Below are 26735 nucleotides of genomic sequence, written 5' to 3'. Positions count from 1 at the left end.
AGATTCCTCTGTCGGGTAACAGACGTCTGTTTTCTGGGTACTTAAGTTTTATTTGTGTCCTCTACATATAGCAGGAGAGTTATAGCAGTGGGAATACCTCAGCTGCAGCGAGGAGGAGGAGGAGGAGGAGGAGGAGGAAGAGAGGAGGCGATGGTTAGAGGGAGGGAACTAAAGGGGGGGATTTGGCAGGAGAGAGGGAGAGTGGGGGTTGAAGCTGCCAGAGGGGGAGGCATGGTTAGTGTTCATTGGGTGTGGAGCGGACAGGTTGAGGAGTTTGTGCATGCATTCTGTATCACAAGGACTAGATGGTGTGAGTATCTGAAGACGACCCTGTACACAGGATTATCTTCCTAACCACTGTGAGTATATTTACTTCAGTTCTTTTTTGTTTTATTATAAAGTACCAAGAAAAACAGGAGCAGCTTTACATACAGCAAGATTGGTGAGGCCTCAGACTGTAGGGGCAGGTAGTTTGATTTTCTACAGCTAGTGTGAGGTGTGCATCACGCAATTTCACAAAAACTCAGGTTGAGTGTGAAAATTGGATGTGGGTGTGTCTACATTGTGTTGATTGCTGGTGGGTGGCCACATTGCTGGTGGGTGGCCACATGTAAATGTCTAATTCCAATAGATAGATAGATGGATAGATAGATGGATGGATAGATAGATAGATGGATAGATAGATAGATAGATAGATAGATATGTAAATGTCTAATTCCTATATATATATATATATATAGTAGTGGGGCTAATGTTTATTATAGTGTTTGAAAAGGAAAAATATTGTTAATGCAAAAAAGATTAACAATGAACAACAATGACAGGCAAATGTGCATCCAAAATTCAGTCCATAGTATGCAGCAGTAAAAATATACCAGTAGCTGTATGCAGTACTTTCCTGCACCTCTTTTCCTATTTTACATTTTGTTTTCAATTATTTATGTGTTGTTGGACTTTTCGGTTTGAAGATGGTTAGGACGTAGTAGCAGCAACCAGGTTACGGTACTATGAAACTTCTCTCGCTCTCCCTCTTTCTCTCCTTATCTCTCGCTCTCCCTCTCTCTTCCTCTCTCGCATCACACACACACACACACACTTCAACAGATATACTGCACCTGTACGAAAGAGCAGAGTGGTAGTGCTTGTATAGGAATTGTACCCCAGTGCCTCCCCTTCCCCCATGTGCCACGAAACTCATTATTACCATAGAGATTACAGATTCCCACAGCAACCTTGACATTTCAGAGGCATCGACATGATGATATGATTATATTCGAAATGAGATATCACTCCCTTTTCCCGTCTCTCTCTTCCCACTCTCCTGACTTTTATCTTCCCTCCTCATCTGGGTGTTTTATTCTGCCCCAGTCTTTACTCTTTTATCTTTATCGAGTACATTGTTGCAGTTCACTTCCAATTTCCTCCCCTGGTATTTCATTTTTCTCTTATTATATTCATTATATCTCTCATTCTTGTTTTCATGTGGATTTTAGAAACGGAAAACACAAACTAACCAGCAACCCAACCAGAGCATCTCTCTGACTCCATGTTTACCTTACCATCTTTTTTCCTACACCATATTTAGTTTCTCTCTGCTTTTAAAAATGTACTTCAAGGTTAACAATGCGGTGCTGCTTTGACCTGCTCCACATTCCTTCAACACACACATACACACACATCCATTTTGTACTCTATTGAAGCTAATTTTTTTATCAAGCAGTTCTGTTGGAGCAAATAAAACGGCATACCAAATGATTTTCTCCATCAAGGTTAATTTTGTATGTATGCAAGTGACCTCTTGTCCCACAGCTGGGGGTTAGTACAGTTGATTTTTTTTCCTCCTTTCTTATACTGTCTGCCTTTTCTCCCACGCTTCCTTGGATACAGAGAGAGGTAAACACATTCCATATTTTCATCTCTTGACCCTTGTTCAGTATCTCTCCATCTATGTCATTTCTGATTGTTTAATTTCCTTTGAGTCTCATTTTTCCTCGTCTTCAAAGTGGTTCTTGATGTACCGTACCACTGTGAACACACACACACACACACACACACACACACACACACACACACACACTTAGAGATCTAGGAAATGAAGGTGACCTCCTCTGTCCTTCTCTGTCTGCAAGCATTTTTTTAAACTATATACACATACACATAAATGGAGGCCTTTTGTGGAGTTTCCCCCTAGGAGACGTAGTGTAATAAAGGACACACTCAAAGGAAGTTATTTAGATTGATTTTATGTGAATTCCTGAATGATGTACGTAAATCAACATGTACGTGTGTTTGCTATGCTGGTTGAATTAGATGCAGCCATAATTCTTCTTCACAGTTACTACTACTCCTTCTGCCTCGATCTCCTTTCCTTCTTCTTTTCATCCCTTGTATTCAGTTGTGTTATTGTTTTCATCTCCAGTGGGCCCAGGGGAAACTTCTTTCCTGTTGCCACCCTATTCAGCTCCCTCAACTTCAACTCCCTTGTGCATCACACTGTTATATTGATCTCTAGGATTCATCGACCTGCACGTGTGTGTGTGTGTGTGTGTGTGTGTGTGTGTGTGTGTGTGTGTGTGTGTGTGTGTGTTCTGTTTTTATTAGACTGATTAGGGTCTGTTCATTGTCACCTGTCTCGAGGTCTCAGTCTCAAAACTGGATACACTTCCACACACCCACACACACAAAGTTTGATCATTTATCGTTATTCTAGTACTAAAGGTAGTCGCACACATTTTCCTCTTCATTAACCCAGTGTTTTTTTTTCTTTCCCAGGGACTTTGCATATGTGGCGAGGGATAAAAACACCAGGATCCTGAAATGTCATGTGTTTCGCTGTGACACGCCAGCCAAAGCCATCGCCACCAGCCTGCATGAGATCTGCTCCCGGGTGAGTGGTTCAGACATGAGGCCAAGTTTGGATTTGGCAAGTATGTTTATGTGAAGTATCCTCTTGTTGGAATAGCATTTGCCTGACCACTCAACAGAATGACTGGTAGACAAGAAAATGAAGTGCTTATGGACACTGCAGTAAAACAAAACTCTCAAGATAAGAATGCGGCAGCTACTTCCTAAACAAAATCCATGTATTCAGTCTTAAAGCATTCTCAAACACTGTGTGTCAGAAATAACATTAACACTACACACACACACACAAATTCCCGGTCTCAAGTCCCTCTATTGTTTTCTAGTTTTACTTGTCTACAATCTGGCTATATGCAGCCCAAAAACAAGATAAATTCATCACAATTTTAGGCACTATTATGTAGTTTACTGCAGAAACACAGTTGTCAGAGAGCTTTCCCTGCACTTCAAGTTCAATCTGAGATGAATACGAATTAATGCAAACAGGTTTAGAAGAACAGTATTCAAACCATGTTTTTATTGTTGGCAAATGTTTCTTAAATGCCTTCCAAATTCATTGAATGCTGTTCTCGTCTCTTGTTTTTTTTTTTTTTTTTTACAGGTTTCTCCTACTTTATATGCTTTGTACTAATAGTAAATGTCCTACATTTGAAAGCTTATAAAAAGAAGAACATAACTTTACCACAAAAAAAAGCAAAATAGGGAAAAGTGGGGAATTGGTCACAGCAGGGGTTGCTGGATGTAGATTTGCTGTGACAATCCCTCAGATTAAGGACATGCATAATTTAGGTGTGGTTTTTCTGTGTGGGTATGAGTGTAGATGGGTGGTAGGGTCTGCGTGAGTGATTCTTGCTTGTTTCTATCTGTTTGGTTCTGTGTTTGTAAAAGCTTTTATCCTGCTTAAGAGTGTGACCTTGTGTGTGTGTGTGTGTGTGTGTGTGTGTGTGTGTGTGTGTTCTCCCCTGGTGAGTGGGTTAGACAGCATGTCAGTATCCGGGGTGAAGCTGCTCCAGGTTTCCCTGAGCTCTTTCGTGTTGACTCTTTGATCTTTTTTCTCCGTTCTCTTATCCTTTTTTACCTTCACATACTTTTCTCTTTGTTTCCACAACCTCCTCCCATGGGCCACTGCTGTGGTTTATCATTTTTGTTCTGTTTTTACATGCCATTTCCTCACCTGCTTTTGCTCTTTTCTCTCCTTCTCCATCCCTCTCTCTCCTCCAGATAATGACAGAGAGAAAGAATGCCAAAGCAATGGCAGGAGGCTCTCTCCAGGACAGAATGCAGGCAGGACTAGATCTCCCTTTACAAGGTAGGCTTCATACATGAAGTACTTCCCTCAGTGTGTGAGAGAGTGAATGCATTACAGTAAGTGACATACATTCACAGACCTGTAGCAGTTTTGTGCTATATAAGGGCCATGGTTTGTAAAAGCGTTTCACAAAATGGATGTATCCTTAAATATTTTAATCAAAAGTTAGGAAAAGAAACAGTTTGATAATCATTCATCAGTTTGACTAATGTTTAGGCTATTCATTAAAATGCAGTGAATATATTTCCTTCTTAAAAAATATAAACAAAGTTGGTTTTTGGAATTGTTTTAAACCTCTATAGTTTACACCCCTGTATACTAGCTTAAAGCTTTCTTCACATTTTGGCACATTGTTATTTTTCTTGTGCATTATTACTTTGAATTGTCAGTGAAACCTGCAAACATGCATCCTTCACATTGCCAGATTTTAAGATTTTAGAGGGAGTTTTTTTGGCCACGTGAATGGAAAGAAGTAACCGACCAAGGCACGTTGATGGCATAAAGACAAACTTAATTGTACTTTCATCAAACAGTGCAATAGAGCAGTGTTTAAAATGTCTGAACATACATACAGCTCTTTAAAAAAGACTTGGTGCATGGTTTTTACTATACTCATAAAAATGATGAAACAACAAGGCAAGCCATGTCTGTCATCACTCACTATTTCTCACTTGTCACTTTTCTGTCACTCTGTCAGAGAGAAAATGGTTGGCTTTGCAGCACTGTCATTTATATACACGCATGTTATTGGACAAAATGCACCAGCAGCCAGGCAGAGTCCAGCATACTGCTGACGGCTCATAAAACCAAACAGCTCTTTCTCTGCTTAAAATAGGAAAACTGCCATGAACTTTCCACACAAGAAATAAAAAATAATATTAATGTTTGTGTACTTTCAAACCTTGACAACAATCATGAATTAGCAAGAAGGCTCTCACAAACTAACTTCATCTGTTTAAATGTTTATTCTTATTTTATCCTAAATGCTTGTTTGACTTCTTCCCAGCAGAATTCCCCACACCAAAGACAGAGCTGGTCCAGAAGTTTCAAGTGCTCTACCTTGGGATGTTGCCTGTCGCCAGACCAATAGGTCAGTTTGATTTCTAAACAGTCCTCATATACAATGTAATGAAATGTGTCCTTGTTTGTTTATTTTTTGTATGTTTTGAACATCCTCCAGGTATGGACATATTGAATGGAGCTATAGACAGCCTAATTGGTTCTTCTAACAAAGAGGACTGGACTCCAGTAGCTCTCAATGTGGCAGATGCTACTGTCACCATCAGCAAAGACAAGGTCAGACACACAACTGCTGTTCTTTACTTTACATGTTTTTATAACTGCTTCCCCAACTTCCTCTAATTGGCTTCATGCTGTTTTTCTTCAGCTATCTATAGAAAAAAAACAAACATGGCATAAACAAATACAATACACAGAAGAACTATGGTAACAGATTGAAAACCCTGGCTTATTATTGGGAGATGTTGATGCAAATTCCTTCATAGAAGAAAAAAACTGTTTTTATTTATCTCAAATTTTAAGCAACCTAAATAATATCCAGTCTCTAGCTGTGCGACTGCAGCCAGTTTACAGATGTCACATCAGAATTCAGCACTTCATAGCTCTGTTAAAATGAACACGGATAGTTTGAAATTTGGACAGATTTTACTGACACTGTCAAGCAGAGAGGCATCAAGCTGCTTCCTGGAGTAATGAGACTGAGCTGCAGCTCACAGACATAAAGCGGCTCCACTCAGATTAAACTGCACATAAAGTCTTAACAGTGTTCAGCCATGCAGATGACATTAAATTACCCTTTTTTCATTTAAATAAGTTATGGATTTTGGTTTCACAGGAAAGCACTTAAATTCCATCCTTTATTAGGAGACTGCAGTGTCCCTGGGTGGCCCCCACAGTATGAATCTATGGAACTTTTGCTAATAAGTGCAAAAAAATGTTGGATGGTACCTTTCTGTCAACAGTGTTTTTGTGCTCACTATTGCCTCATGCCTCAGATCGACACTTAACTAATCTAATTTCATCTCAAATTGTGAATTCACATGTTCATTCTGCACTCTACCTGTCTGACATTGAACACCAATGTTTCTGGCCAGGATGAAGGGGAAGTGCTCGTGGAATGTCGTGTGCGTTTCCTATCTTTCATGGGTGTTGGGCATGATGTGCACACGTTTGCATTCATCATGGATGCTGGAGGCCATCGTTTTGACTGTCATGTCTTCTGGTGTGAGCCCAACGCTGGGAGTGTGTCTGAGGCTGTACAGGCAGCTTGTATGGTGAGTCACTGAGCAACAATGCAGAGCTGATGTCATGACTCGAATGCGAAGAAATAAAAGAATGTCCCACAGTGCACATAGATATGTGCTCATTTTAAATTATGGTTCTGTAATCTAGAGTTATTACTTAAATTATGGGAAATGGATTGTGTGTAATTATAACATAACCATTATTGCTTCTTGAGTTAGGATTTGAATAAAGTAATTACTTGGGTCTCTATAGAGTATAGAGAGTTTACAATACATGTAGGTAAACTAAAGGAAGACCATGAGGTAATGTCTTTTTGAATAACAATTTAATGGTAAAATGTAAAGAAATGTTTCAGTTGCTGCACAGAATGTACTTGAGTTTAGTAGCAGACAGGTATAGACATTTAGAGCTTCTCTCTCTGAGAGCAAATGTCCTCATCTGTAGCTTAGTGTGGGTTTAGTTTTTCCGTCTTGACAGATGGGTGTTTTACCGCCCAATCCATGCGCTCTATTCAGGCTGTAATGGGACGCTCTGTCAAAGCACTGTTGGTGTAAAACATTCATTCAAATCAAATGCAGCCAGCTAAAGTTAAAATATAGTGTATTCAGCATCACTTGTCTAAGGAAAGAGGACATCTAATATAGATTTGTATAGTGTAAGTGTTTTAGATTGTATTGTTTACTGTTGTGCAGAGAACTTTTTCGAAGAGGACACGTGTAGAAATAACCAATGTAATAAACCCACAATACCTTTACAGTGTTTTTATTTCATCATTGTAATGTCCGTAATCATCACCCAAGTGCCCTCTGTGGTGTTTCTGCTGTAATGCATCCCATTAGTGCAGGTTACTTATCTTCCTCCTCTCTGCTGTGTGTGAGTCACAGGATTAGTCGACTGCTGACTGGGTTATTGATCACACATCAGCACTTTGTGTATGTGGACACACACAGACCCATACGCACACACACTAAAACTGATTCACGGTGACAACATTCATCTGTCATTTCTATTGATTAGAGCTAGCAGCCTGCACCAGTCCAGCTCTCCTTCTCCCCCTCTCTCCCTCTCACACACACAGACATGCAGTCGTATACTCAGCAGCTGTAACTCTCTATTATTTACAATATGTCTCTCTCCTTGCCCTCCCTCCTTCTAACTCTCTTTCAGCTGCGGTACCAGAAATGTTTGGTGGCTCGGCCTCCCTCCCAGAAGGCCTGTGGCTCGTCTCCCCCTGGTGACTCCGTGTCCCGTCGAGTCTCGACCAGCGTAAAGAGAGGCGTCCTGTCTCTCATTGACACCCTCAAACAGAAAAGACCTGTCACTGAGTTGCCACAGTAACCGTAGTAAAACACTACCAACCTCCGACACAATCCCCAGTCACCATGGTAACTAGTCGCATCGCTGCCAAAACCCATCGCCACCACGGACCCCAGTAACTGTGGAAACATAGCAGAGCCCCAGGCTGTGGAAAACCCTGTCACTATTCCTTCGCTTTTTTTTCCAGAGCAAATTAGGAATTCCACACGAAGAGTTTACCTGCTGTTTAGCACCAATTTGAGTATTTCAAAACAACTGAGGCAAATAAAGACCCTAGACCAATGTTGAGAAAGAACAACTACAAGAAACACCTACATGCTCATGGTAAAGGTGTTGTAGATAGAAGTAGCTCTCATCCCCCTCAGCACAAAGACGGAGCGAGAAGAAGACGGCGAGAACTGTAGGAAAAGTAGGAAATGCTCCTTCCAGTACAGCATGTGCGACGAGTGAGCTCATTGCTGCCCACACTGCTAATCTCTCCATGCTATTAGTGTATATGTGTCTGTGCCTGTACTGCCAGCATGACCTTGCACACCATGGCCACACCCGTGTCATTCTCCTGGTTGTCCTATTAGTCTGTAGTGGCTTTCCCGCCCTCTGTCCCTCTGTGTCATTACTCTCTGTAGACTGAAACGTAAAGCAAACGGAATGAAGTAATCATCAGCGTCTGATTTTTGTATCAGTAAATAATGAATGAATGGAAGAAAGAAGGAAGCTGCTACAGACTTGACTGTGAGTCTACACACTCTAACCTGTTCAACTGACCCTGCATGAGCATTTTATATAAAAGTGAATCATTCTAGACGATATCACAACGCTGCTGCTGCTGCTGCTTTCAGAGACTGAAGGGTGAGAAATCCGAAGCCACATTGATTATCCTGTCTTCTTAGCTCTTTGTTTCTCATCAGTTGTGCAAGAATCAGCCCAGAGGGACTAGACGAGTGGTGACCTTTCACCTGAAACACCCCTCATATGTTCTCTATTCCCGTCTTGTTTTTATTCTTCTGTTATCCCTTGGAAAATGACAGACGATAGCCATAACTGGAGGAAGAGACACAGGGATCAACAGTATCACCCCTCACTGCTCTGCTCTTCAGCTCCTCTACTCTCTGGTAAAAAGAGTACTAGACTGCTGCTGCTCTTTGATACACATGCTGGAGGAAATTTGACTGATTATTTCTTCAAATCCCACCTCAGTCCTCAGAGACTTCATGTTCACTAATAAAAGGGGGATTGGTGACATAAGCAAAGCCTGGAGGAAGGAAAAGAAGACCGGAGGAATGTGTTTTTATAACCTGGTATGGTTGCAGTGCTTTGAATGATGAACTGTGTGGAGGTGAAAAGGAGAAAGCAATTTCATCTCCAGTCTTGGCTGCTGTCGTGAGGAAAGCCAACAGAGAAATATTGACTCATACTATGAGGACTTTCCTGGGCTGCTATTTGTCTGTCTCCAGGGTTCTGTTCACTTTAATGCGTCTTCTGTGTTTTTGTTTTTTTTCCCATTGCCTGCTATTTACTGTACATCTGTTTTCATTAGTGCCACAAGATCACTTGCTATTGGTGTGTTTTTGTGTTTTATTTCACAAATCTCAATTATGTACTTCTAGCTCCTTATCAATACACATCTGACAAGTTTGGATGTATGTTAATAACAAAGTTCTTTATTGTCACTAAAATCATGGACACTCACAGGATGTAGAGCAGCAGGTAGATGCTGAACAACTGGCCGTTTGCTAAAACCCATTTGATCTGTCGAGCATTATATTCTCCACGTGCGTAGTAAGGGACATAATCAGAAGAAACGATATTTAATAGCCTTAGTATGCAAGTCACAGTGGTAACTATTAGCTTCTCTAAAGGATAATTTATCTGTGATATTTGAAAAACGTCTCTAACCATGTGAGTGAAAAAATCTTTACTGCAGCTAGCGCTCACACCTTCTCCGAGCTGCTCACCACCGCAGTTAGCACGAGTAACCGACGTGGACAGAGCTTAGTAAAGTGGTCAATGGTCCAATTCTTACGTCTGTAGATGTATTTGTTGATTTATTAAACACCACTTTTAACACACAAGGGAAGGACCTAGCAGTGTACTTGAGATTTTGTTGAAAGAACTCGGCCACGTCACCTTCTTTTGTCACAATGTGAATGAGATGACAAGATTTGTTGTGTACATAATACCAATTTAATCTAACATTAGGTATTAATCATCGTTATAAGCTATCCGTTTGTTTTGGAATGTCTTTAGTTTTCTATTGTTTTCTTGAAATGAAATGCCTTTTTTTTTTTTTTAAGAATTCACCAAATGGCCAAAGTGTAAAATACTGATATACATTGTTGTAGATAAGAAAACTACGAGAGGAAACGATGAGAACAGGAGAGGGGATTGGAACTTTTCACAGTTGTCAATTAAGTTGATACTGAGTTTAACTGAGCAATTATCTATGCATTCTGTTGTTGAGAAAAGGAAAGTCATAAAAGCCTTGCATGCCCTCGAATTGTTGAAAGAACAACTGTATGTATTGAACAGAAATATTTTTTATTTTATTTATTCTATTTTATAAAGGTATATACTGAATTTATTAGTAGGGGAAAGTAAACTCTCTGAAATCTGTCATTGTCTCAGTCCCTGGTTAACTTACAAAGCTCCGCTTCGCAGAAAAAGGCAGACAAAGGAATATATCTTCACCTTGTACAGTTTCACTGGGAGCTGGGAGTGCCCTGCTGCTCTGAACAGGAGGATGGAGGAGGAAGAAGATAACAGCAGCGCACTCCCAGTGTCTCTGTCAGGCTCACACACATAAACAACAGCTCACACACACAGACACACACTCCATTTCCCACAGATGGATGTGTTAGCTTCCGTTTGCTGCTCACCAATTTGTACACTTTATCAATGTAACCAGTTGTGAGAATAAACAGCATTATAAAAACCACGACTTCATCTCTGGTGTGTTTGTGAGTATGTTCGGGCTGCGGCTAATGGTTACTCACACAAATTCTAACTGTACTGATGCGATTGATTGTACCATTGGTAGCTTAAATTGCTCCTATTAATCTCTAATGTAATATAGTTTAAAAAAGAATCCATAAACCTTTTCTGTCTCTGGTCTTTACTTGTGTCTCTGATAGTTTTTAAACAGGTTCTAATTTAGTGCCACAAAAAGTCTTCATCTGTTGAGCGGTGAATAAGACTGAGTGGCGTAATCCTCCACATCTCTATAATCCAGGTAGATAGATTGAGGATGAGGACGCAGACGTGTTGGATAGCTGAGCATGGGAGGTCTGGGACAAAGAGCTGCCACTTTTACTGCGTACGGAGATAGACGATGGGGAGGAAATGGGTGGAAGGACAAAATCTGCATGCTTCACTTCCAGTGTCACCGCTTTAATCCCCGTTCGGACCACCTCTCCCCCGGCATTGAACGGGCTTGCCGGTTTAGCTGCATCCTTTAGTGGTACCTCTGCGCTTTCAGGCTGTGTGTTTTGTCTCCGCACCTGCTTGGAGGCTGCGTGGGAAGTAGGTGGAGCAGGCGAGAGAGGTTTCCCAGCATGGGACGGGTTGATCGCTGACTTGTCAATCAGCCTGTGAGCAACAGCTGTGATTGGAGACAACTGTTTGGAGGGTTTTGCAGAGGACATCAACGTCAGCGTAAGGCGAGGTATTCGTCGCGGTTTACTTTTTGTCAGGTGCCTCCTGGGATGCGACTGGCTGACTTTTTTCTTTGTTGGCTTCTTCTTGGGGCTTTTAGGGTGATGCTTGGGCACCGAGGGAGTTTGCTTTGGTTGTCGTTTGAGCTTTCGCTTGTGCCCTCTATTCGTCTCTTCTTTCCTCTCTCCCTTACCTCCATCCTTTATGTGCTCCTCTCCCTCATCACCTCTCTCTCCCCCTTCTGAAGGTCTCACTGGATCTTGTCCGGTTTCAAGCTCCCTTCCTGTCTGCCTCTCTTGGCTGGAGGGTGATGGAGGTTTGCTGGAGGCTGAAGCCGCACGACTCTTCCTGTTCTTCCCCTTTTTAGCAGTTTTCGTTCGTTCAGGAATTATTCCACCCAGGAGGCCTTTTGCTGCTGCCCTTGCCAACACATCCTGGACTGTTTCTACCTTAGTGGGATCTGCCTGAAAAAGCAGGGGCAGTTTAAGATTTAATGTGAAGATACAACACATTAAAACTACAGGTCCCCAGGGTAGCATAGCACCAAGAGGAGCTATACAACCAAACACAATGCTGTAGAAATGCAGTCATAAAGTGAGGCTGCAGAGGAAGAGGAGGAGGAGAAGTAAGATGGAGACATATCCAGATCGCTTCCTGAGCCACTTACATCCCTCCCTCATCTGAGAAAAAATCTTATTCTGACATTGATTCAAAAGTTCTGTTACATATTTATTACAGTTTATTATCAGGTAAAATACAAATTAAATGTTTTATCAGTTAATATCAGTGGTGGTAAGTAAGTAAATTAATACATTAACTGTATGTTATTTTCAAAATACAGTATATTTAGTCCCAGTCTCTATGTAAGATAAATCTTAGTCCTTGTTTTTTATACATTTGTTTGCAGTTTACAGCATCAATTAGTTCACATTTAATATTTAAAGTTAGTTTCCGTTAGTTGTCTTTTTATTTATCTTACTAATTAAAGGGTGAATTTCTGATCGGAAGAAATTAAATGATTGTTGTTTACATTTCTGCAGGAAAAAGACTTTCATGTCCCAACAGCATCAAGTTCAGCTGTGTTTATGCACCAGTACAATGGCGTCTTCACAGAGTGATATTTAAACAAAATAAAAGTCTCCTGTGTAATAAAAGCTGAATGATGTTCAGCTCCCAGCTTAAAATACTGCAAAATCATCTTTTATTCACTGTTGAACATTTAATCCTTCTTGCAGAGTTTGAGATTTTTCTTACTTTGACAGCAATAAATGCTTTAAGCCATTTATAATCCTCAAACCTTTAATAATGCTGCCAGAATGAGCGTTTGTAATAAAAAAAAAAAATGGAAGACTACATTATACTAGAGAGAGGCGTGAATGATAGCAGCCCTGTCACATGAAATATTTCAGGATTGTTTTCAGTGCTTTGTTTAAATATGGATGAAGACGTCTGCTGTAGGTTCAGTCATCCTTTCCACCGCTTTAGGTTCAGACTAATAAAACTCAGCACTCGTGGTAACTACGGATGGATGGATGACATCCTTGGTTATTCCCTATTTGTGGTTTATAGTGAAATTGCGCTAAAGGGAGTTATGAAGTGTCTGATGTGTTTAAAATAGAGAGAGAGAATTTGGACGTACGGCACCTAGCTGCTTCTCTTTGGTTTTTAAAGGCCAGATTTCAAGGTGATTTGCCTTAGCCCTCCTCTCTCAGACCCCTTTTAAATCACCCACAAGCTCAGTTTGGAGTGTGGAGTCATTCATCTCAGCAGCCGTGAACCACCTCAGAGGTGTCGGTGTAGCTAAATCTGCAGCTGCAGCTCTGACGTGATTTGATTCAACGTGAGAGTGAATGTCGATGTAATTATAGGTGATGTTTATTAGATTTTAAATGAATGCCCTGCCACTGGACAGGTGTGCACAACCTGTCCCTGTGGACTGTGTGTATTTGTGTATTTGTGTGTGTACTGGAAAATTACAAACAGACACAAACACACACCCGTACGGTATATTCCCCCTCACTGCACCATTTTCTTCAAGCTGCAGGGGATCAAAGGAGCAGCATCTAATTTCCTTCTGGTGAATTTTTCCTTCTTTTTACGAGCGGAGCAATAGGGAAGAAAAGAGCAGGGAGCAAATAGATGGAGCAACAAGGTGACGCAACAAGAGTGGAGGGGCGGAGGGAGGGCGGCGAGAGCGACACCGAGAATTATCCATCCATCTTTGACTTAAAGTAGTGAAACGTTTCATCGGCTCAGGCATATTTCATCTTTAACTTGCCTCTTTTTTATTGAGGTTTGGAATAAGGCTGCAATGTTTCAGTGTGTGTGCATTTACCTGTCTGTCTGTGTTTATGCAGACAAATGTTAGTTACGCTCCTCACCTCTCTGAAGGACTAAGAATTGGCTTAAGGGTTGAGGATATAACCAGGTTTAGTTAAGTGTTAAGGGGGTGCTTAGGCACTTAATTGTTAATGTTGAGGTCAGGGTAAGAGGCTAGAAAATGAGTGTGTGTGAGTGTGTGTGGGTGTGTGGGTGTGTGTGTGTGTGTGCGCTGAACTGAGCAACCTCCCAGCAGACAGACAGTAAAAGAGTGCAGCCTCAGCACTACTGGAAGGTCTAGTCACAATGCAATCACACACACACACACTCTCTCTCTCACACACACACATCACAAAAACCTCTGTTCACCTTCAAACTCCAAACACGACCTTGTCCTCTCAACGTCTCCCTCTCACCCTCCACGTCTCACACATTCTCTCCTCTGTCTCACCTGCCGGGACAGTCGGGCTATAAAGCAGCCGTTAGTGAACTGAGATGGTTCAAGCCTGAAAAACTTGGCGTCTTCCGCGTCGCCTGACTGGGAGTCATCAGGGAAAATTGGTCCATTCACCCTAAAAGATAAAAAAAAAAAAAAAAAAGCAGCAGGATGAGACTGCAGAGCAACTTCAACTCACAGATGCTACGTAGCAGTATAACATTCATCCGTCATTGCCACATTAATTCTGAGTGTTACTGTAAATGAACAGATGTACTACACACTCTTCATTAAACCGAGGCACCATAAATAATTATGACCATTTAGATAATTTGGCAACTTCAACCTGTAGTTTTTCATTAAGACAGAAGTTTTAAAACTCATTAACCGAGCCATAGACTCCCCTGACTTTAGCCAGGAACAATGGTTTTTTATTGTATTTGGATGTAGCAGCAGGTGGAGGTCACCGTAACATATACAACTTTAGATGTAGGTGGATTGGACAGTTGGACAAAGTCTAGTCTGTCCAGTTTATGGAGCCCTGTGCTGACAGCTCTCACATCTGGTGTAAATACCGTCAACATTAGACACGTTAGCAAATGTTGGTTTACAATTCTCAGTGGGCTCAACACTGTCTGGGTCATTTCAAAATATGGAGATTAAATACTGATGTGACCTTCATTCACATTCAAATTCTCATGGAAAGATAGATAGATGATGTCCCAGTGTAAACCTAGTGTCTAGAGTGCAGCAAGAGACTGGGGGACACACAGCTGTCTCATTTCCACTGACTGTTGATGCTCACATTTCATATATGTACCCATCAAACCAGTATCCAGTAGTTCTTGTTTGTGAGGTACATACTGTACATATCAGCACACATCTGCCTTCTCTATATGTCCAATAGTGAAGAAATGACTTGATGAGCTGCTACTGCACAGTTCTTTGAATGGTAACTTCTGCAGAGTGTGTGTGTGTGTGTGTGTTGATGTTTCCGCCATATGCACACCAGTCTCCCTCAGCGGCCTGTTATTCTCAGAGGTGAAGGTCACTGTTGCAGTAGCATGCAGATGTTGCTCGTGCGGCCTCTACACTCTGCCGTACTGTATCTACTATGCAAAGAGACAGGTTTCCCCAAATGTATGGTGTCTCTAAATGTCCTGCAGAAGAATCCCTTGAGTGGATGAGAGAATGCAATAATACAACATGATCTCAGTGACAAAGAGAGCACAGCTAATCAGCGAAGCTCTTTTAAAGACCGTAATAAAGCGGTTTCCTGATGCCCTGGGTGTAAACAGCTTGAGTTTCCTTAATTAATTTGGATTTTAATAATTTCAGTTTTCAGCCTTTGGACAAATAATGAAAATCCGACTGCATAATTAAATAGTTCACAGACAGAGAACTGAAAGCTGCGCACAGACAGAGCAGGTCTGTGTGTTTGTCTTTACCTGAAGGGCAGCAGTTTGGGGTGAGTGTGGGTTTTTTCTAACACTCTTTTCACCAGCTGTTCATTTTCTTCAGGATACACTGAGCGCGTGCAGTAAACCACCGTTTGAACCTTCGAGACTGACAAACAGAGAAGAGCAGAGAACGGGAAGAACAAATGAACAACAAGCTTCAGTTCCGCTGCCGTCTTATTAAAAGTGTGTTCTCGAAATCTTTAATATTTCTCCATTGAAACGCCGAACAAGTTGTGCTTTACTGTTTTAAAAGTTATGTATGTCTCTCTTTCTCTCAGCATGTGTGTATTTGTGTTGTGACACTCACAGCTGAGAGCGTGTCCTAGTAGTTTTGCCTGCTGGGTGGCCATTGTGTGTATTTTCCTCTTGGATACAGAACCTTGGGCCAAGTCTGTCAGTAGTTCCCAATCTGTCAAGACATTTAAACCTCAGTGAGCATTGGTAATATTTTGTTAATGGTTGTATTTATAAAGTACATTTCCAATAGGTCAGAAAGAAGCAATGTCTGTGAAAGTAAATAGTCTAAAAACAAGCACTTTTACAATCTGTGCAGCACACACAGCTGTTTTCACGTACTCAGACAACACCTTTGTAAGAAGTATAATCAGAAAACTAATTCTGTCTAAGTCTGAAGATAGGCTGAGCTGAATATGAATAATAAAAGAATACCACAACATATTGAACAGTTTATACTGTGATACGTAAAGATAAAATATCAATAATAATAATAATATTAGATTCTTAATGGTTGAAGTTAGAAAGGAGTGTTTGGACTCCATGGGAGACACTAGAACTGAGTCCATCTCTGACTTGTTTTCCTTCTACCTCCATGTTCACTGTGGATGGTGGACACAGGGTCGTTAAGAGCAGAGGACGAACACTGTGGCAGCACTATTATGACTTTTAAATGCTTGACGGCGGCGCCCCACTCATCCAGACTGTAGAACGCTTCTGACAGGACTCGCACGTCTGCAGTGAGATACAGAGGAGTTCACAGTAGAATCAGATTCTTATTTACCCACATTTTGTATAATATACAGTCTATTTACAATCTGTCTCTACTAATTACCCACTCTTGATGTCTACTTCTGTGAGCAGCTCCTGAATCTCCTGTACGTGTGAACCTGTGTGATCAGCAGCACACATCAGCACTCGGCTGGAGCGGGCAGCGGCCACAGCTGCTATGTGAGCGACCGTCACAGCTGAGAAGGACCCCACCACCAGGACGTCACTGTTGTCAAACAGCAGGGGGCGTAACGCACTCACTGCCACGCAAAGACTCCTGTCCTGCAGAGAAGCACAAACGCAGGTACACAGGTTAATGAGGCGTGGAGGACCTTCTTCTTCTTCTTAGTGAATGTGGACCCTGCAGCTTCAGAGACTACAACAAACTCTGTTACATAAAACACAACTTTAACTTTCACAAACCAACAGGACAAGAAGAGGATGCAGCAGTGAAGCGTTGCCCTAATTATGCCTGCTCACTGGCCCCTGAGGCTTTTGTGTTTTCAGGTTGTCTGTCTGTCCCATAATCTCAAGAATGCCATGAGGGAATGTCTTCAAAATTAGCACAACTATCCTCTTGGACTCAAGGTTGAACTGAGAGTACTTTTATATTTACCCAAGTAAACTGTTAATCATTGTACTGGGGAGGCTGCAGAAAACACGTTTCTCTATTTAGCTCAGTTACACTACACACTCAGATTTTTTACCTGTATGTTCAGTGCACGTGTGGTGGTGATGCTGTGGTGCTGGAGCAGAGCGTGAAGGTGCTGGGAGAAGACCAGTGTGTCTGGACACAGGGGGTCTCTGCAGAACATGGACTCCTTCAGGTCAGTAACGTCCTTCGCTTCAGACAAACCAGCACTTTGCAGTGCTTCACACATTTCGTCAACACTGTAGAGGAAAACACAGAGAAATATTTTGTGGTTGAGTTGAGTTTTGCACTATACAGTACTGGCATGTCTCTAATTTTAACTCTTGATTTGAAAATAAAGACCTGAATCTGTACCTGATGTTGAGCGTATTGACCCAGGCGTAAAATGGCAGGCGTTTTGCTCTTTGATGTTTGGTCCTGATGGGCTCGGACAGAAAACAGGAGACGCTCTGCAGGTTCTGTTTCACCCTGCAGCGAGCTAGAGATGCAGCTAGCTTGGTCTTACACCTATAATAAACACACATACACACCATGGCACAGCCAGATTAATTATAATACATAGTAATTGTAGATCGTGTGATTTCAGTTTGGGTAAATCCCAAACAGCAGCATTACACCTGACCCCCCAACACATACACGTACTCACCTGTGCAGACTGCTCTCCAAGGCCCTGACTTCTGGGACGGGCTCCTCTCCTTCCTTAGTTGAACGTTCACACAACAAGAACCTTCGGTCCTGGAAATCAAACAGCATCACCATCGCCAGTGGCAACAAGTCGCTGGACTGGAAGACACGAGCGCTCATTATTTAACATGATGAAAGCTTTAAGATGATTTTCATACTCATCGGTACTTTAATGAAACCTCTATTGACTGATTTGGGCCATTTGAGGGAATCAGAATCAATATTTGCATCAATAGTGGAGTTATTACTACAAAATGAACTGAAATCAGAGGTGCTAGATAATTTTCATACATTAATACATCTATCATAGGTCATATTCATGCTCATGTCCTTAAGCTCTTGTAAACTTCCCTGGATTTCTTTTATGGCCATGTACACACCTAGTTAACACATTAATGACGCACAGATCCAACTCCTGTCTTTTCCTCTTCTCAGGGTGTGTGTGTGCTGTGCATTTGTGTTTCTTGGGGTCTGAAAATGTTGTAGTAAAAATGTGTGAGGAATTACAAAGAGCACTGTGGCGGCTTTTATAGTCGCACCTGCAACACTAACAACCTGTCAACTTACTCTCTGGATGTGTTTCACCCATCCCTCAACAAAGTCATCATTTACACACACACACACACACACACACACACACACACACACACACACACACACACACACAAGCTAGGTGTGTCTCTTTGTCCATGAGACAAATGTGTCATTGCACAGTGTTTTATAGTGTCATATATAGTCTCTGAGTTGAAGAGTGCCCCCCCCCCCCCTCCTGCATGCATCATTTGCCACCTATAACTGGCCAGACTATGTACAAATCTGAATACAAATGGCTTTTAACTGCCTTCATGTCTCCCTCATCAGCGTTTTACCATATTCTGACGGAGCACACTCTCACGGACAGAGCGAGCAAAGCGTCTTCATTTAAAGACAGTTTAGCCGCCGGTGAGTAAGTGCTGAAGTAGTTTTAATAACATCTGGGGTTGTGATAATTCGTGTCAAATCTGGTGGGACTCACAATGTGCTGAGACGTGTGGAAGCAGCTGTCAGTAATGACGTTCTCCAACAAATCTTGGTCTAGGAGAGAAATAAAACCCAAAACTGTGCTGTTAGTGTTCACGCTGAATTTCAAAATGTTGTCATTTAAAATCTTAAAATTAAAATTAAAAAGGGTCAGTTCACCCAAAAAACACATTTTGTCATGCACCGCTACAATGCCAGAAATAGGGTTACAGCTAAAGATCATTTCTGTCGCCCAACACCACATTTCAATCTACACTAATGTACCTCACAGAACTAATTAGAGCTGTCTTATTTAGATAGTCTACCTCACATCAGGAGACAAATAAAAATAATAAATGTAATCTTATAGTTTAAAGTTTCTTATTAAGGTAGATTTTTTAAAATAAAAGAAATTAAAGTTCTGTTTGCAGAACTTGTAGATCCAGGAGTGACTTGTTGGCCATTGTGCTTAAATGGTGACTGACATCTCAGAGACCAACATCTCCAAACCTAAATAAAATCAAAGCCACCTGCACGGCTGGATACCAGCTACACGTGTGTTCATGAACTGTGTGTGTCACACTGTGTGTGTGTGTGTGCTTACTGTATCTGTGCATGCTAAACATGTAGCTTTTGTGTGAGTGTACCCGTAGCGTGCACCCTCTTATCGCCGCCTATACAGACATCTGCTGCACCTCCAGTAATTTGCAGTCTTATGGAGAAACGAAATATACGACCATATACTATTTAATCTACAGTCTGCAGTTGAAGCTGCTATTCAAAAGTGAATATTGGAGTTGACACATGCCGCAGCTTCACTGCTATTCATTATAGAGATAAGGCTGCTTTATAGGAGCTGCGTAAAGGTCCGCAGAGGTAGCAGTAGAGTGGATCAAATTAATTTCTTCCTGACTTTATGTTTAACCATCAGCCTGTCCTCTGCAGGCACGGTGTGGTGTGTGGTTCTACAGGGATCTCAAAACCACATTTAGTGTCAAATGAGATTCACATGTGGAGTCATCATACATTTAAGTGCGTTGAAGGCCAGTTGGTAGGTCTGCCTCTGCGTGGACTTGTCACCGCTCTCAAATAGCGGCGTGTCCGTCTTCTTCTCATAATGGAGACGTTGATGTGTGACCGGCTTCTCCTCACGCAGCTGCTGGAAAATGATTGATGCTTGCAGGTAGGCTCGGTCTGACAGAGGGGAGGCTGAGAGGAGAGAGGGAGGACGTGGACGAAACAAAAAGGGGGGGGGGGGGGTGAGAGCTGGTGAGGAAGTTTGCAAGAGCAATAAAACATCGAAAAATATAAATTACACTACACAACCTGCAAGTGACTCTGTTTATTGATCTTTTCCAAGCAGTAGACGGTTTCTTTTTTTGGCACTGTGGGTTGCCAGTTGCTCTTTTTATACCACACATACTGACTCGTCATAGCAGGTGTAACTAATAACATTAATGGTGGCTGTGCTCTGTTTAAGCCTCTCAGTAAGCTGTGACAAAGTGGCAGTAAGCCAGCATGAACAACATCAGGAACCATTAAAGTGAAGCAGCTAAATAGAAAATCAGCCATGATTCACTTTCCTATTCACACCTGTGAATCTCCTGTCTGTGACATATCGAAATATCTTTTGGGGAAAAAGGTCTGTTCTATTAAATAGGAAAAAATGGAGGATGGAAATTCAACCTGTCGGATTACATGTCAGAATTGAGACACCTGCTTTGTTTTTTGTTTTTTTGTTTTTTGTTTTTTTTGTTTCTGCTGGCTGCAGGTGGTGCATACAGCCGAGCTATAGGTGGCTGCAACCTGACACCTCACACGTATATTTGAGAGCCTAGTCTCTTTTTTCACAGGAAGAGCGCCTGGTCATTGTTAAATGTTAAACTGTTGCTTTGTTAAAGTGTATAAACTCTTCTCTTGCTGCCTGCTTGATAAAGTGAATTGTATGAAGAGTCCTTACACTGTGACAGAAGTAAAGGTTCAATATTTTTGAATATGGGTAAATGTCCTCATGATGGTCGTCTCTGTGACAGTGGGACTGGCTCCAGCATATATCCTTAACATGAAAATCAAAGTATTTTACCAGGTGCAGGTGCAGATGAATGAAGATGAGGAAGTAGGCATGACTGTGGTTTCCTGTTGGCCTGCTGGTCGTGGTCTTCATGCGAGTTGGAGATCTCCTCAGTCACAGAGCTCGAATTCATGCCGTCGCTGGAGTCCACTGTAACGCATGAGGTCACACAAATAAACAAACCGACAAAACTAAATCAACAGCAGCACGAGTGCCTCACCTTCGTCTGTCGTGGTCACAGCAACAAAAGCAAACAGTTGTCAAACACTTTTGTGAATGATGTTTCTCTCAACGCGCATGTCTCTTCCTCTTTCACACTCCTGCATCTAGACAGAAACAAACCTGAGCTCTGCAAATGTAAATAAGAAGCATATCGTCAGTCGAGGCCGACATGTGATCCACTCTCCAGTTTCTGTGAATGTGAGCTGTCGGCCACTGCGGGTAATTGGGCTCCTTGCGGTGCAATTAAACAGCCGGTCAGATACATCAGCATGAATAAATAATCGTCTGCTGCCTGACCCTGGACAAAGGTCCACCTCTGAGTGACCTGTTTTATTCTTCTGTGTGCAAACTGCTTCCAGGATTCCCACACATTTAGTTTTGCAGTTTGTGTGTGCTGAGATGCAAACACACATCACTGGATTAAAACCCCAGAAGTTGCAGAGGCCACCAGCCTCTAATTAAACTGGATTAATAGAGAGAAACTCAGACAGAGTGTAATCGGCTTTTACAGCACTCATCAATATTGAGCCCAAAGTTGGAATTGACCGGAAATGTCCAACGTGTCCAATAAGGCCGAGCTACTGCAAATGGAATACATTAATGAATATCAAACAGCAGTGATTTAATGACTGTGAAGCAGTTTCTTTTCCACTCCACTTTAGAGAAGAAAAGGCTACAGCGGCTTAGTGTAATCTGCGGCCTGTTTGAAAGTGCATGGCAGATCTTACCTTTGCTATTCTGAATCCTCCTCATGGGAGCAACACGGCTCATCTTCTGAAAAAATGCAGCTTAAGCGAGTCTTCGGACTCTAACTCTAACTATAACTACTAACTATAAACTGGTATTTTCTGCTCTGACAGTATTTTCCTTCTGTGCATTGGTGATCATATCCTGTCTCCATGAACCTGAGCACTTCATACACTCATCACCGCTTTGTCATGCTTGGTTTTGTTCTGGATCACGCTGAGTGCTGAGTCCTGAGTTTGAAATGCCATGGCAACAATATGATAATGAAGTGGGCCTTTCTTCTCCATGACAGGTAACAGTAAAATATTTACAGTAATGCATGTACCTGTATCCTTCCCTGTATCAGATGCTACAGTCAGACTGACAGACTGATGAATGGACTGGTTCACACGTCAAAGCTCTTTGGATCCATTTAAAAGATGGGATCACCTGTTCTGATAGGCGTTTTAAAAATACCATGTGTATAGGAGAGGCTATATGTCACCATGTACATCAAATAGGACTGAATACGTCCCAGTAGACAGGATACAACCTACCTGACCAGGTGCAGTCTCCCTGTGAGTGAGCATCGCAGGCAACATGCCACAAAGACTTGACTTCTGTTTCTCCATCATGAAAAGCCAGACAACAAACCATTTTCTTGTTTTAGTAAAAGAGTTTGTAATGGTCATAAATAGTGATTATGTTAAAAGTTCTGCAATGTCTGTATCAGACCAACAGAGGGAGACACTTTCTCAGTCACGGTGCAGCCTTCGACCCTCAGTGTCTGATCCACTGTGAAGCCACTTTGTGTTAGTTTTTTATTAACAATATCTGAACCTCACTCTGCACACCACCATATACACAGAGATGAACTCAGTCTCTTATTCAGTACTAATGTAACCAGACAAAGTTGATTTTTTTTTTAGCCGCAGAAGGTGCAAGAAAAGCAGGAATGGGGTTTATCACTGTGTGAAAAAAACCCACCCCAAAAAAACCCCACAGTGAGCTTTTTGGGCCCAAATGAGCCTCACTTCTCCACGGGTGTGAGTACAGCTGGAGAGATTATCCCATCCAACACGCGTCATCAATGTCGCCTCACAACAGGGCTCCAGTTGCTCTGCATGTTTTGTGTGTGAGTGTGTGTGTGTGTGTGTGTGTGTGACAGTGTGTAACGGCGTATTCAATAATCAGCCCGGTTGGAGATGGCGGGTCGTGCGGCTGTAAGCCGACCTGGAATTTTCTCAATAAAGATTTAATCTTTACAGGAAGCTGTGCAGTGTTGGAAGGAGTTTCTTTCTCTTTGTTTTCCTTCTTAATCAATTTATTTACACAGTCACACCTTCGAACCTCTTATTCTATTGTTTTTCACTCACACTTGTACTAATTTCTGTGTACTGTATGTCTGTTTTCTACTTGAATAACCTCAACTTGATCCCTGAAACTAAAACCTTCTGGTGTCCTACACGTTATTGTATGTAACTGACTATGTGAACACCTAATAATTAACTTTACCGACTCCACTGCTCCTCCTTTCTGCAAAAATCTTCCACCAAATTTAAAAGCTTTGTGAGACCCTGATGTTGCGTAAGAAGGACTAGTGTACAGTCAGTGGTGGTGGACGAGGTTGAGGTCAGAGCTTTGCAAAGGTCAGACATGTTCTCCAAATCAGGAAAACCGCTTCTTTGTGCATGTGGGTTCTGTCATGTTGCAACAGGAAAGAACCTCCCCCCAAACTGTTTCCATGAAATTAACAACTGAATTGTTGTGTAAAATCTCATTATGTCGCCGTCGTGTCGTCTCAGTCGTAGTGTGCGCTTTCCCATACTTTATACTATTATGTTTATTAGTGCAAATATGTTCTTTCAGGTATTAAAATGAGTATGATCAGTGGTAAAAGAAATGCTCATCTCATTTACTTAAAGCTCCAATAAGCAATATTTTCTACTTTTCCTGTTTGCCTCCCTCTATGATGTGTTTCTCCTTCGTGCTTACATTAAGGCAGTGGTTCTCTGAATGATGCTCACAAACATTCACTCATTACGCTGCTACCTAATAGTTACTGTTGTTCAGGACAAATGTTTGCGCTGTTGGACCATAAGTCATACAGTGTTAGCTCTCCTCATATCTCTTGTGTTGTTTTTCTTGCTTGATGTGTGGCTGTGTTTCAAATTTTAAGGCATCATAAATAACAGAGCCAGGACTTTGAAACTGCTGGTTGCTGCATGGCTGCGTCTTTTTTTTTGTTGCTCTAGTTTCACTTGTGTCAGGGTTAATCCAGGTTTTTTAAGGTTATTGAAGTGGCCAGAAATCCTAAATCTTACAGTCAGGTGTCAGCAGCATATTTTCTCCACTTTGGATTTCATTGGATTTCATTAGCATGTAGCTATGCTGAGTTATATAATTGTATAAACTCTGACCGGGCAGAAACTTGTCTGAGCATGTGTGTTACTTTAAGACACAACACTGTTAGAACGTGGCCTAACGACAACAAACATGGTCTTTGTTTGTGTTGTGTTATTTTATTATAAAAATGTCAAAGTGCTCATTACAGTGGCTTCATCTTCACACTAATAAACTAATGTAGTTTATTTTTAGTCTGATGATTGTACTGATGTTTTGTACTGTACTACTGAATGTACTGTGAATATGACAGATTTAGGTTTCATTTTTCTTGTAGAAGGTCCTTTCACTTTTTTTTGTTATTTTCCACATCATGATTTCTAAAGAAGAAAGAAAACAGATACATGTAAAACCCAGACGGGGGGGTGTAGGAGGGTCCGCACACCTTTGGTTGCAATATGTTTATTGTCATCAAAACCCATCTCTGTTTGTCTCACACACACACACACACACACACAAACACAACGACATACAGCAGTGTTTCTGTTCAAGGCCAAACTTTAACAATTGTTGCAAAGTGGAAAATGCTGCTTCTGTGTAAAGAACTGTACAAGGTCAGAACATGACGAGAAACGTTGCTGCATCACAGCCGAGTGATCTTATTTGTGAAACACGCGAGAGAGAGAGAGAGAGAGAGAGAGAGAGACACACTATGTAACAGAGTGACATTTAAACAACAACATCTACAGCAAGGCCATAAACATCACTTATAACCCAGCACACACACACACACACACACACACACACACACACACACACACACCACCTGATACAATTTGACATCATAAATCTAGTTCACAGTTCGTCCAAGTTTTCCATGCAAGTTGTCCTGTTTTCCAAGTTTTCCCTGCAGTGCGTCGTATGGTTTGAATGCACAACACTTCTTCTTCTTTGTGTACTTAGAGTATCGATTTGGAGTGTTTTCATGGGAATCTGTGTCTCAGGTCTCTTGTACCTATTGTACAGCAACGAGGCCACGATCTGAGCTTCTTATTGTTGGGAGAGTTTGCTTTTGTTAGCACCAGTGAAAAGGCAGGATGGGCAAGTGTCCGTGTGTGTAAACTAAAAATGCACGCAGTTCCCATTAAATGATGATTCCAGTTTATTACAAAGTGTGCCTGCTGCCTACTGTCAGAGCAAAGGTCAGTGTTTAGGGAACAATTTATGAGCGGACACTAAAGTTAGTAAAAATGTAATGTTGTTATAAATAGTTAAATAAAGAGGTCAGTGTTTTCGATTATTTGTGTTGTCAACAAAACCCCTAGAGAAACTAAGACCAATAATAAATTGCATCCACTCACTGTAATTTTGAAAATGTGTGAATCCAGAGCCTGATTGAACGACACCCATCATTTTATTTCCAAGCAACTTTAAATGGATTTTCGCAAGAGAGCTTTTGAATTCACATACGTTGCAGCAGTTATTGTTGGTTTTAGTGTCTTTAAGGGATTTGTTTTGTTTGCTTGTTAGTAACAAAAACATAGGAAATCAGCCTTATCCTTTACTGTAATAAATAATTATTCTTTAACTCGGGCTTGTTTATGGATGTTAGTGCAGGATTTTCCCTTCATTCATTGTTGTGCAAAGGAATGTAAAACCGCTTTGCAGCTAAGCTAATTTAATTATTTTCCATGTTGTGTTTTATATCATTAACTTGAGTCTTTTCTCGACGGTGTATAAAAATCTCAACACTTCTGCCTCCTGATAAACTTTGAATCTTTATCAGTGGCTTCTTGCTGTTCCTGGAGTTGTATCGAGAAACTCCAACCAATAAAACCATCATAAACTTTTGACTAGTCCTGCCCTTCCCATTAAATAAAACCAACCTTATCTCTGATAGCCCACTGGTTTGTGAATGATCCATTTGTGCGAAATTCAGTGATCCTAAATATTGTGTATTTTTGGTATTACAAGTACTTTATCTCCTGTGCAATTTAATCACCTGATCATTAAATAATCAAAAATGTTGCTGCTTCAATTAAAGTTTTTTTCCACACTGTAACTATTTATATTATATTGTATTATATAGTACACCAGGTACCACCTCATATGAACGTTATTATGGTGTCTGTGGTAATATTGTAGTTGCAAATAGTGCAAATAGCTTTCCAAATCCTGCACTGTATTAACATGCAACAGTAATGCAATACAATACAGCAGACATGATTTTCAGTGATGGATTACTTTAGCTTAAGCAAGTCTCTGCAAGTGGATACAATGGTCATCAGTGAAACTTTTCCTATATTGCATTTTGATTTTTTAGCCGTCACCTCTGCAGTTTACCTGTTATACTACAGTTACAGAAAGTTAATATATGTTTCTGTGTTTGCTTAATTTGAGGCCTGTGAGATCTG

The 26735-nt window shown here is 41.3% G+C and overlaps 2 protein-coding genes across 7 annotated transcripts in view; one reads left to right on the top strand and one right to left on the bottom strand.

Annotated features, from left to right (window-relative positions):
- apbb2b (amyloid beta (A4) precursor protein-binding, family B, member 2b) overlaps positions 1–10688 on the top strand; it is a 41683-nt gene extending 30995 nt beyond the window's left edge. For all 6 annotated transcript variants that reach the window (XM_026358929.1, XM_026358928.1, XM_026358932.1 and 3 more), the window contains 6 exons: positions 2773–2887; positions 4084–4171; positions 5181–5261; positions 5352–5467; positions 6286–6465; positions 7604–10688. In XM_026358929.1, coding sequence (XP_026214714.1) covers positions 2773–2887; positions 4084–4171; positions 5181–5261; positions 5352–5467; positions 6286–6465; positions 7604–7774 — 751 coding nt within the window. In that variant the 3' untranslated portion in view covers positions 7775–10688. The remainder of the gene's footprint in view (positions 1–2772; positions 2888–4083; positions 4172–5180; positions 5262–5351; positions 5468–6285; positions 6466–7603) is intronic.
- Positions 10689–10971: 283 nt separating this feature from the next.
- On the bottom strand, positions 10972–22023 carry LOC113161833 (putative methyltransferase NSUN7). The gene is made up of 13 exons (XM_026359645.1): positions 21981–22023; positions 21043–21180; positions 19986–20168; positions 18976–19034; positions 17923–18059; positions 17631–17783; positions 17332–17515; positions 16693–16906; positions 16445–16588; positions 15927–16028; positions 15608–15725; positions 14175–14295; positions 10972–11868 (listed from the first exon to the last, which is right to left on the bottom strand). The coding sequence occupies exons 1-13, from the start codon at positions 22021–22023 to the stop codon at positions 10972–10974; spliced, it is 2493 nt and encodes an 830-aa protein (XP_026215430.1).
- Positions 22024–26735: the final 4712 nt, after the last annotated feature.

This window comes from Anabas testudineus, chromosome 1 (assembly GCF_900324465.2).
Source record: "Anabas testudineus chromosome 1, fAnaTes1.2, whole genome shotgun sequence".
In the NCBI taxonomy this organism is placed as follows: Eukaryota; Metazoa; Chordata; class Actinopteri; order Anabantiformes; family Anabantidae; genus Anabas; species Anabas testudineus.
This window is presented reverse-complemented; position numbering and strand designations above follow the sequence as displayed.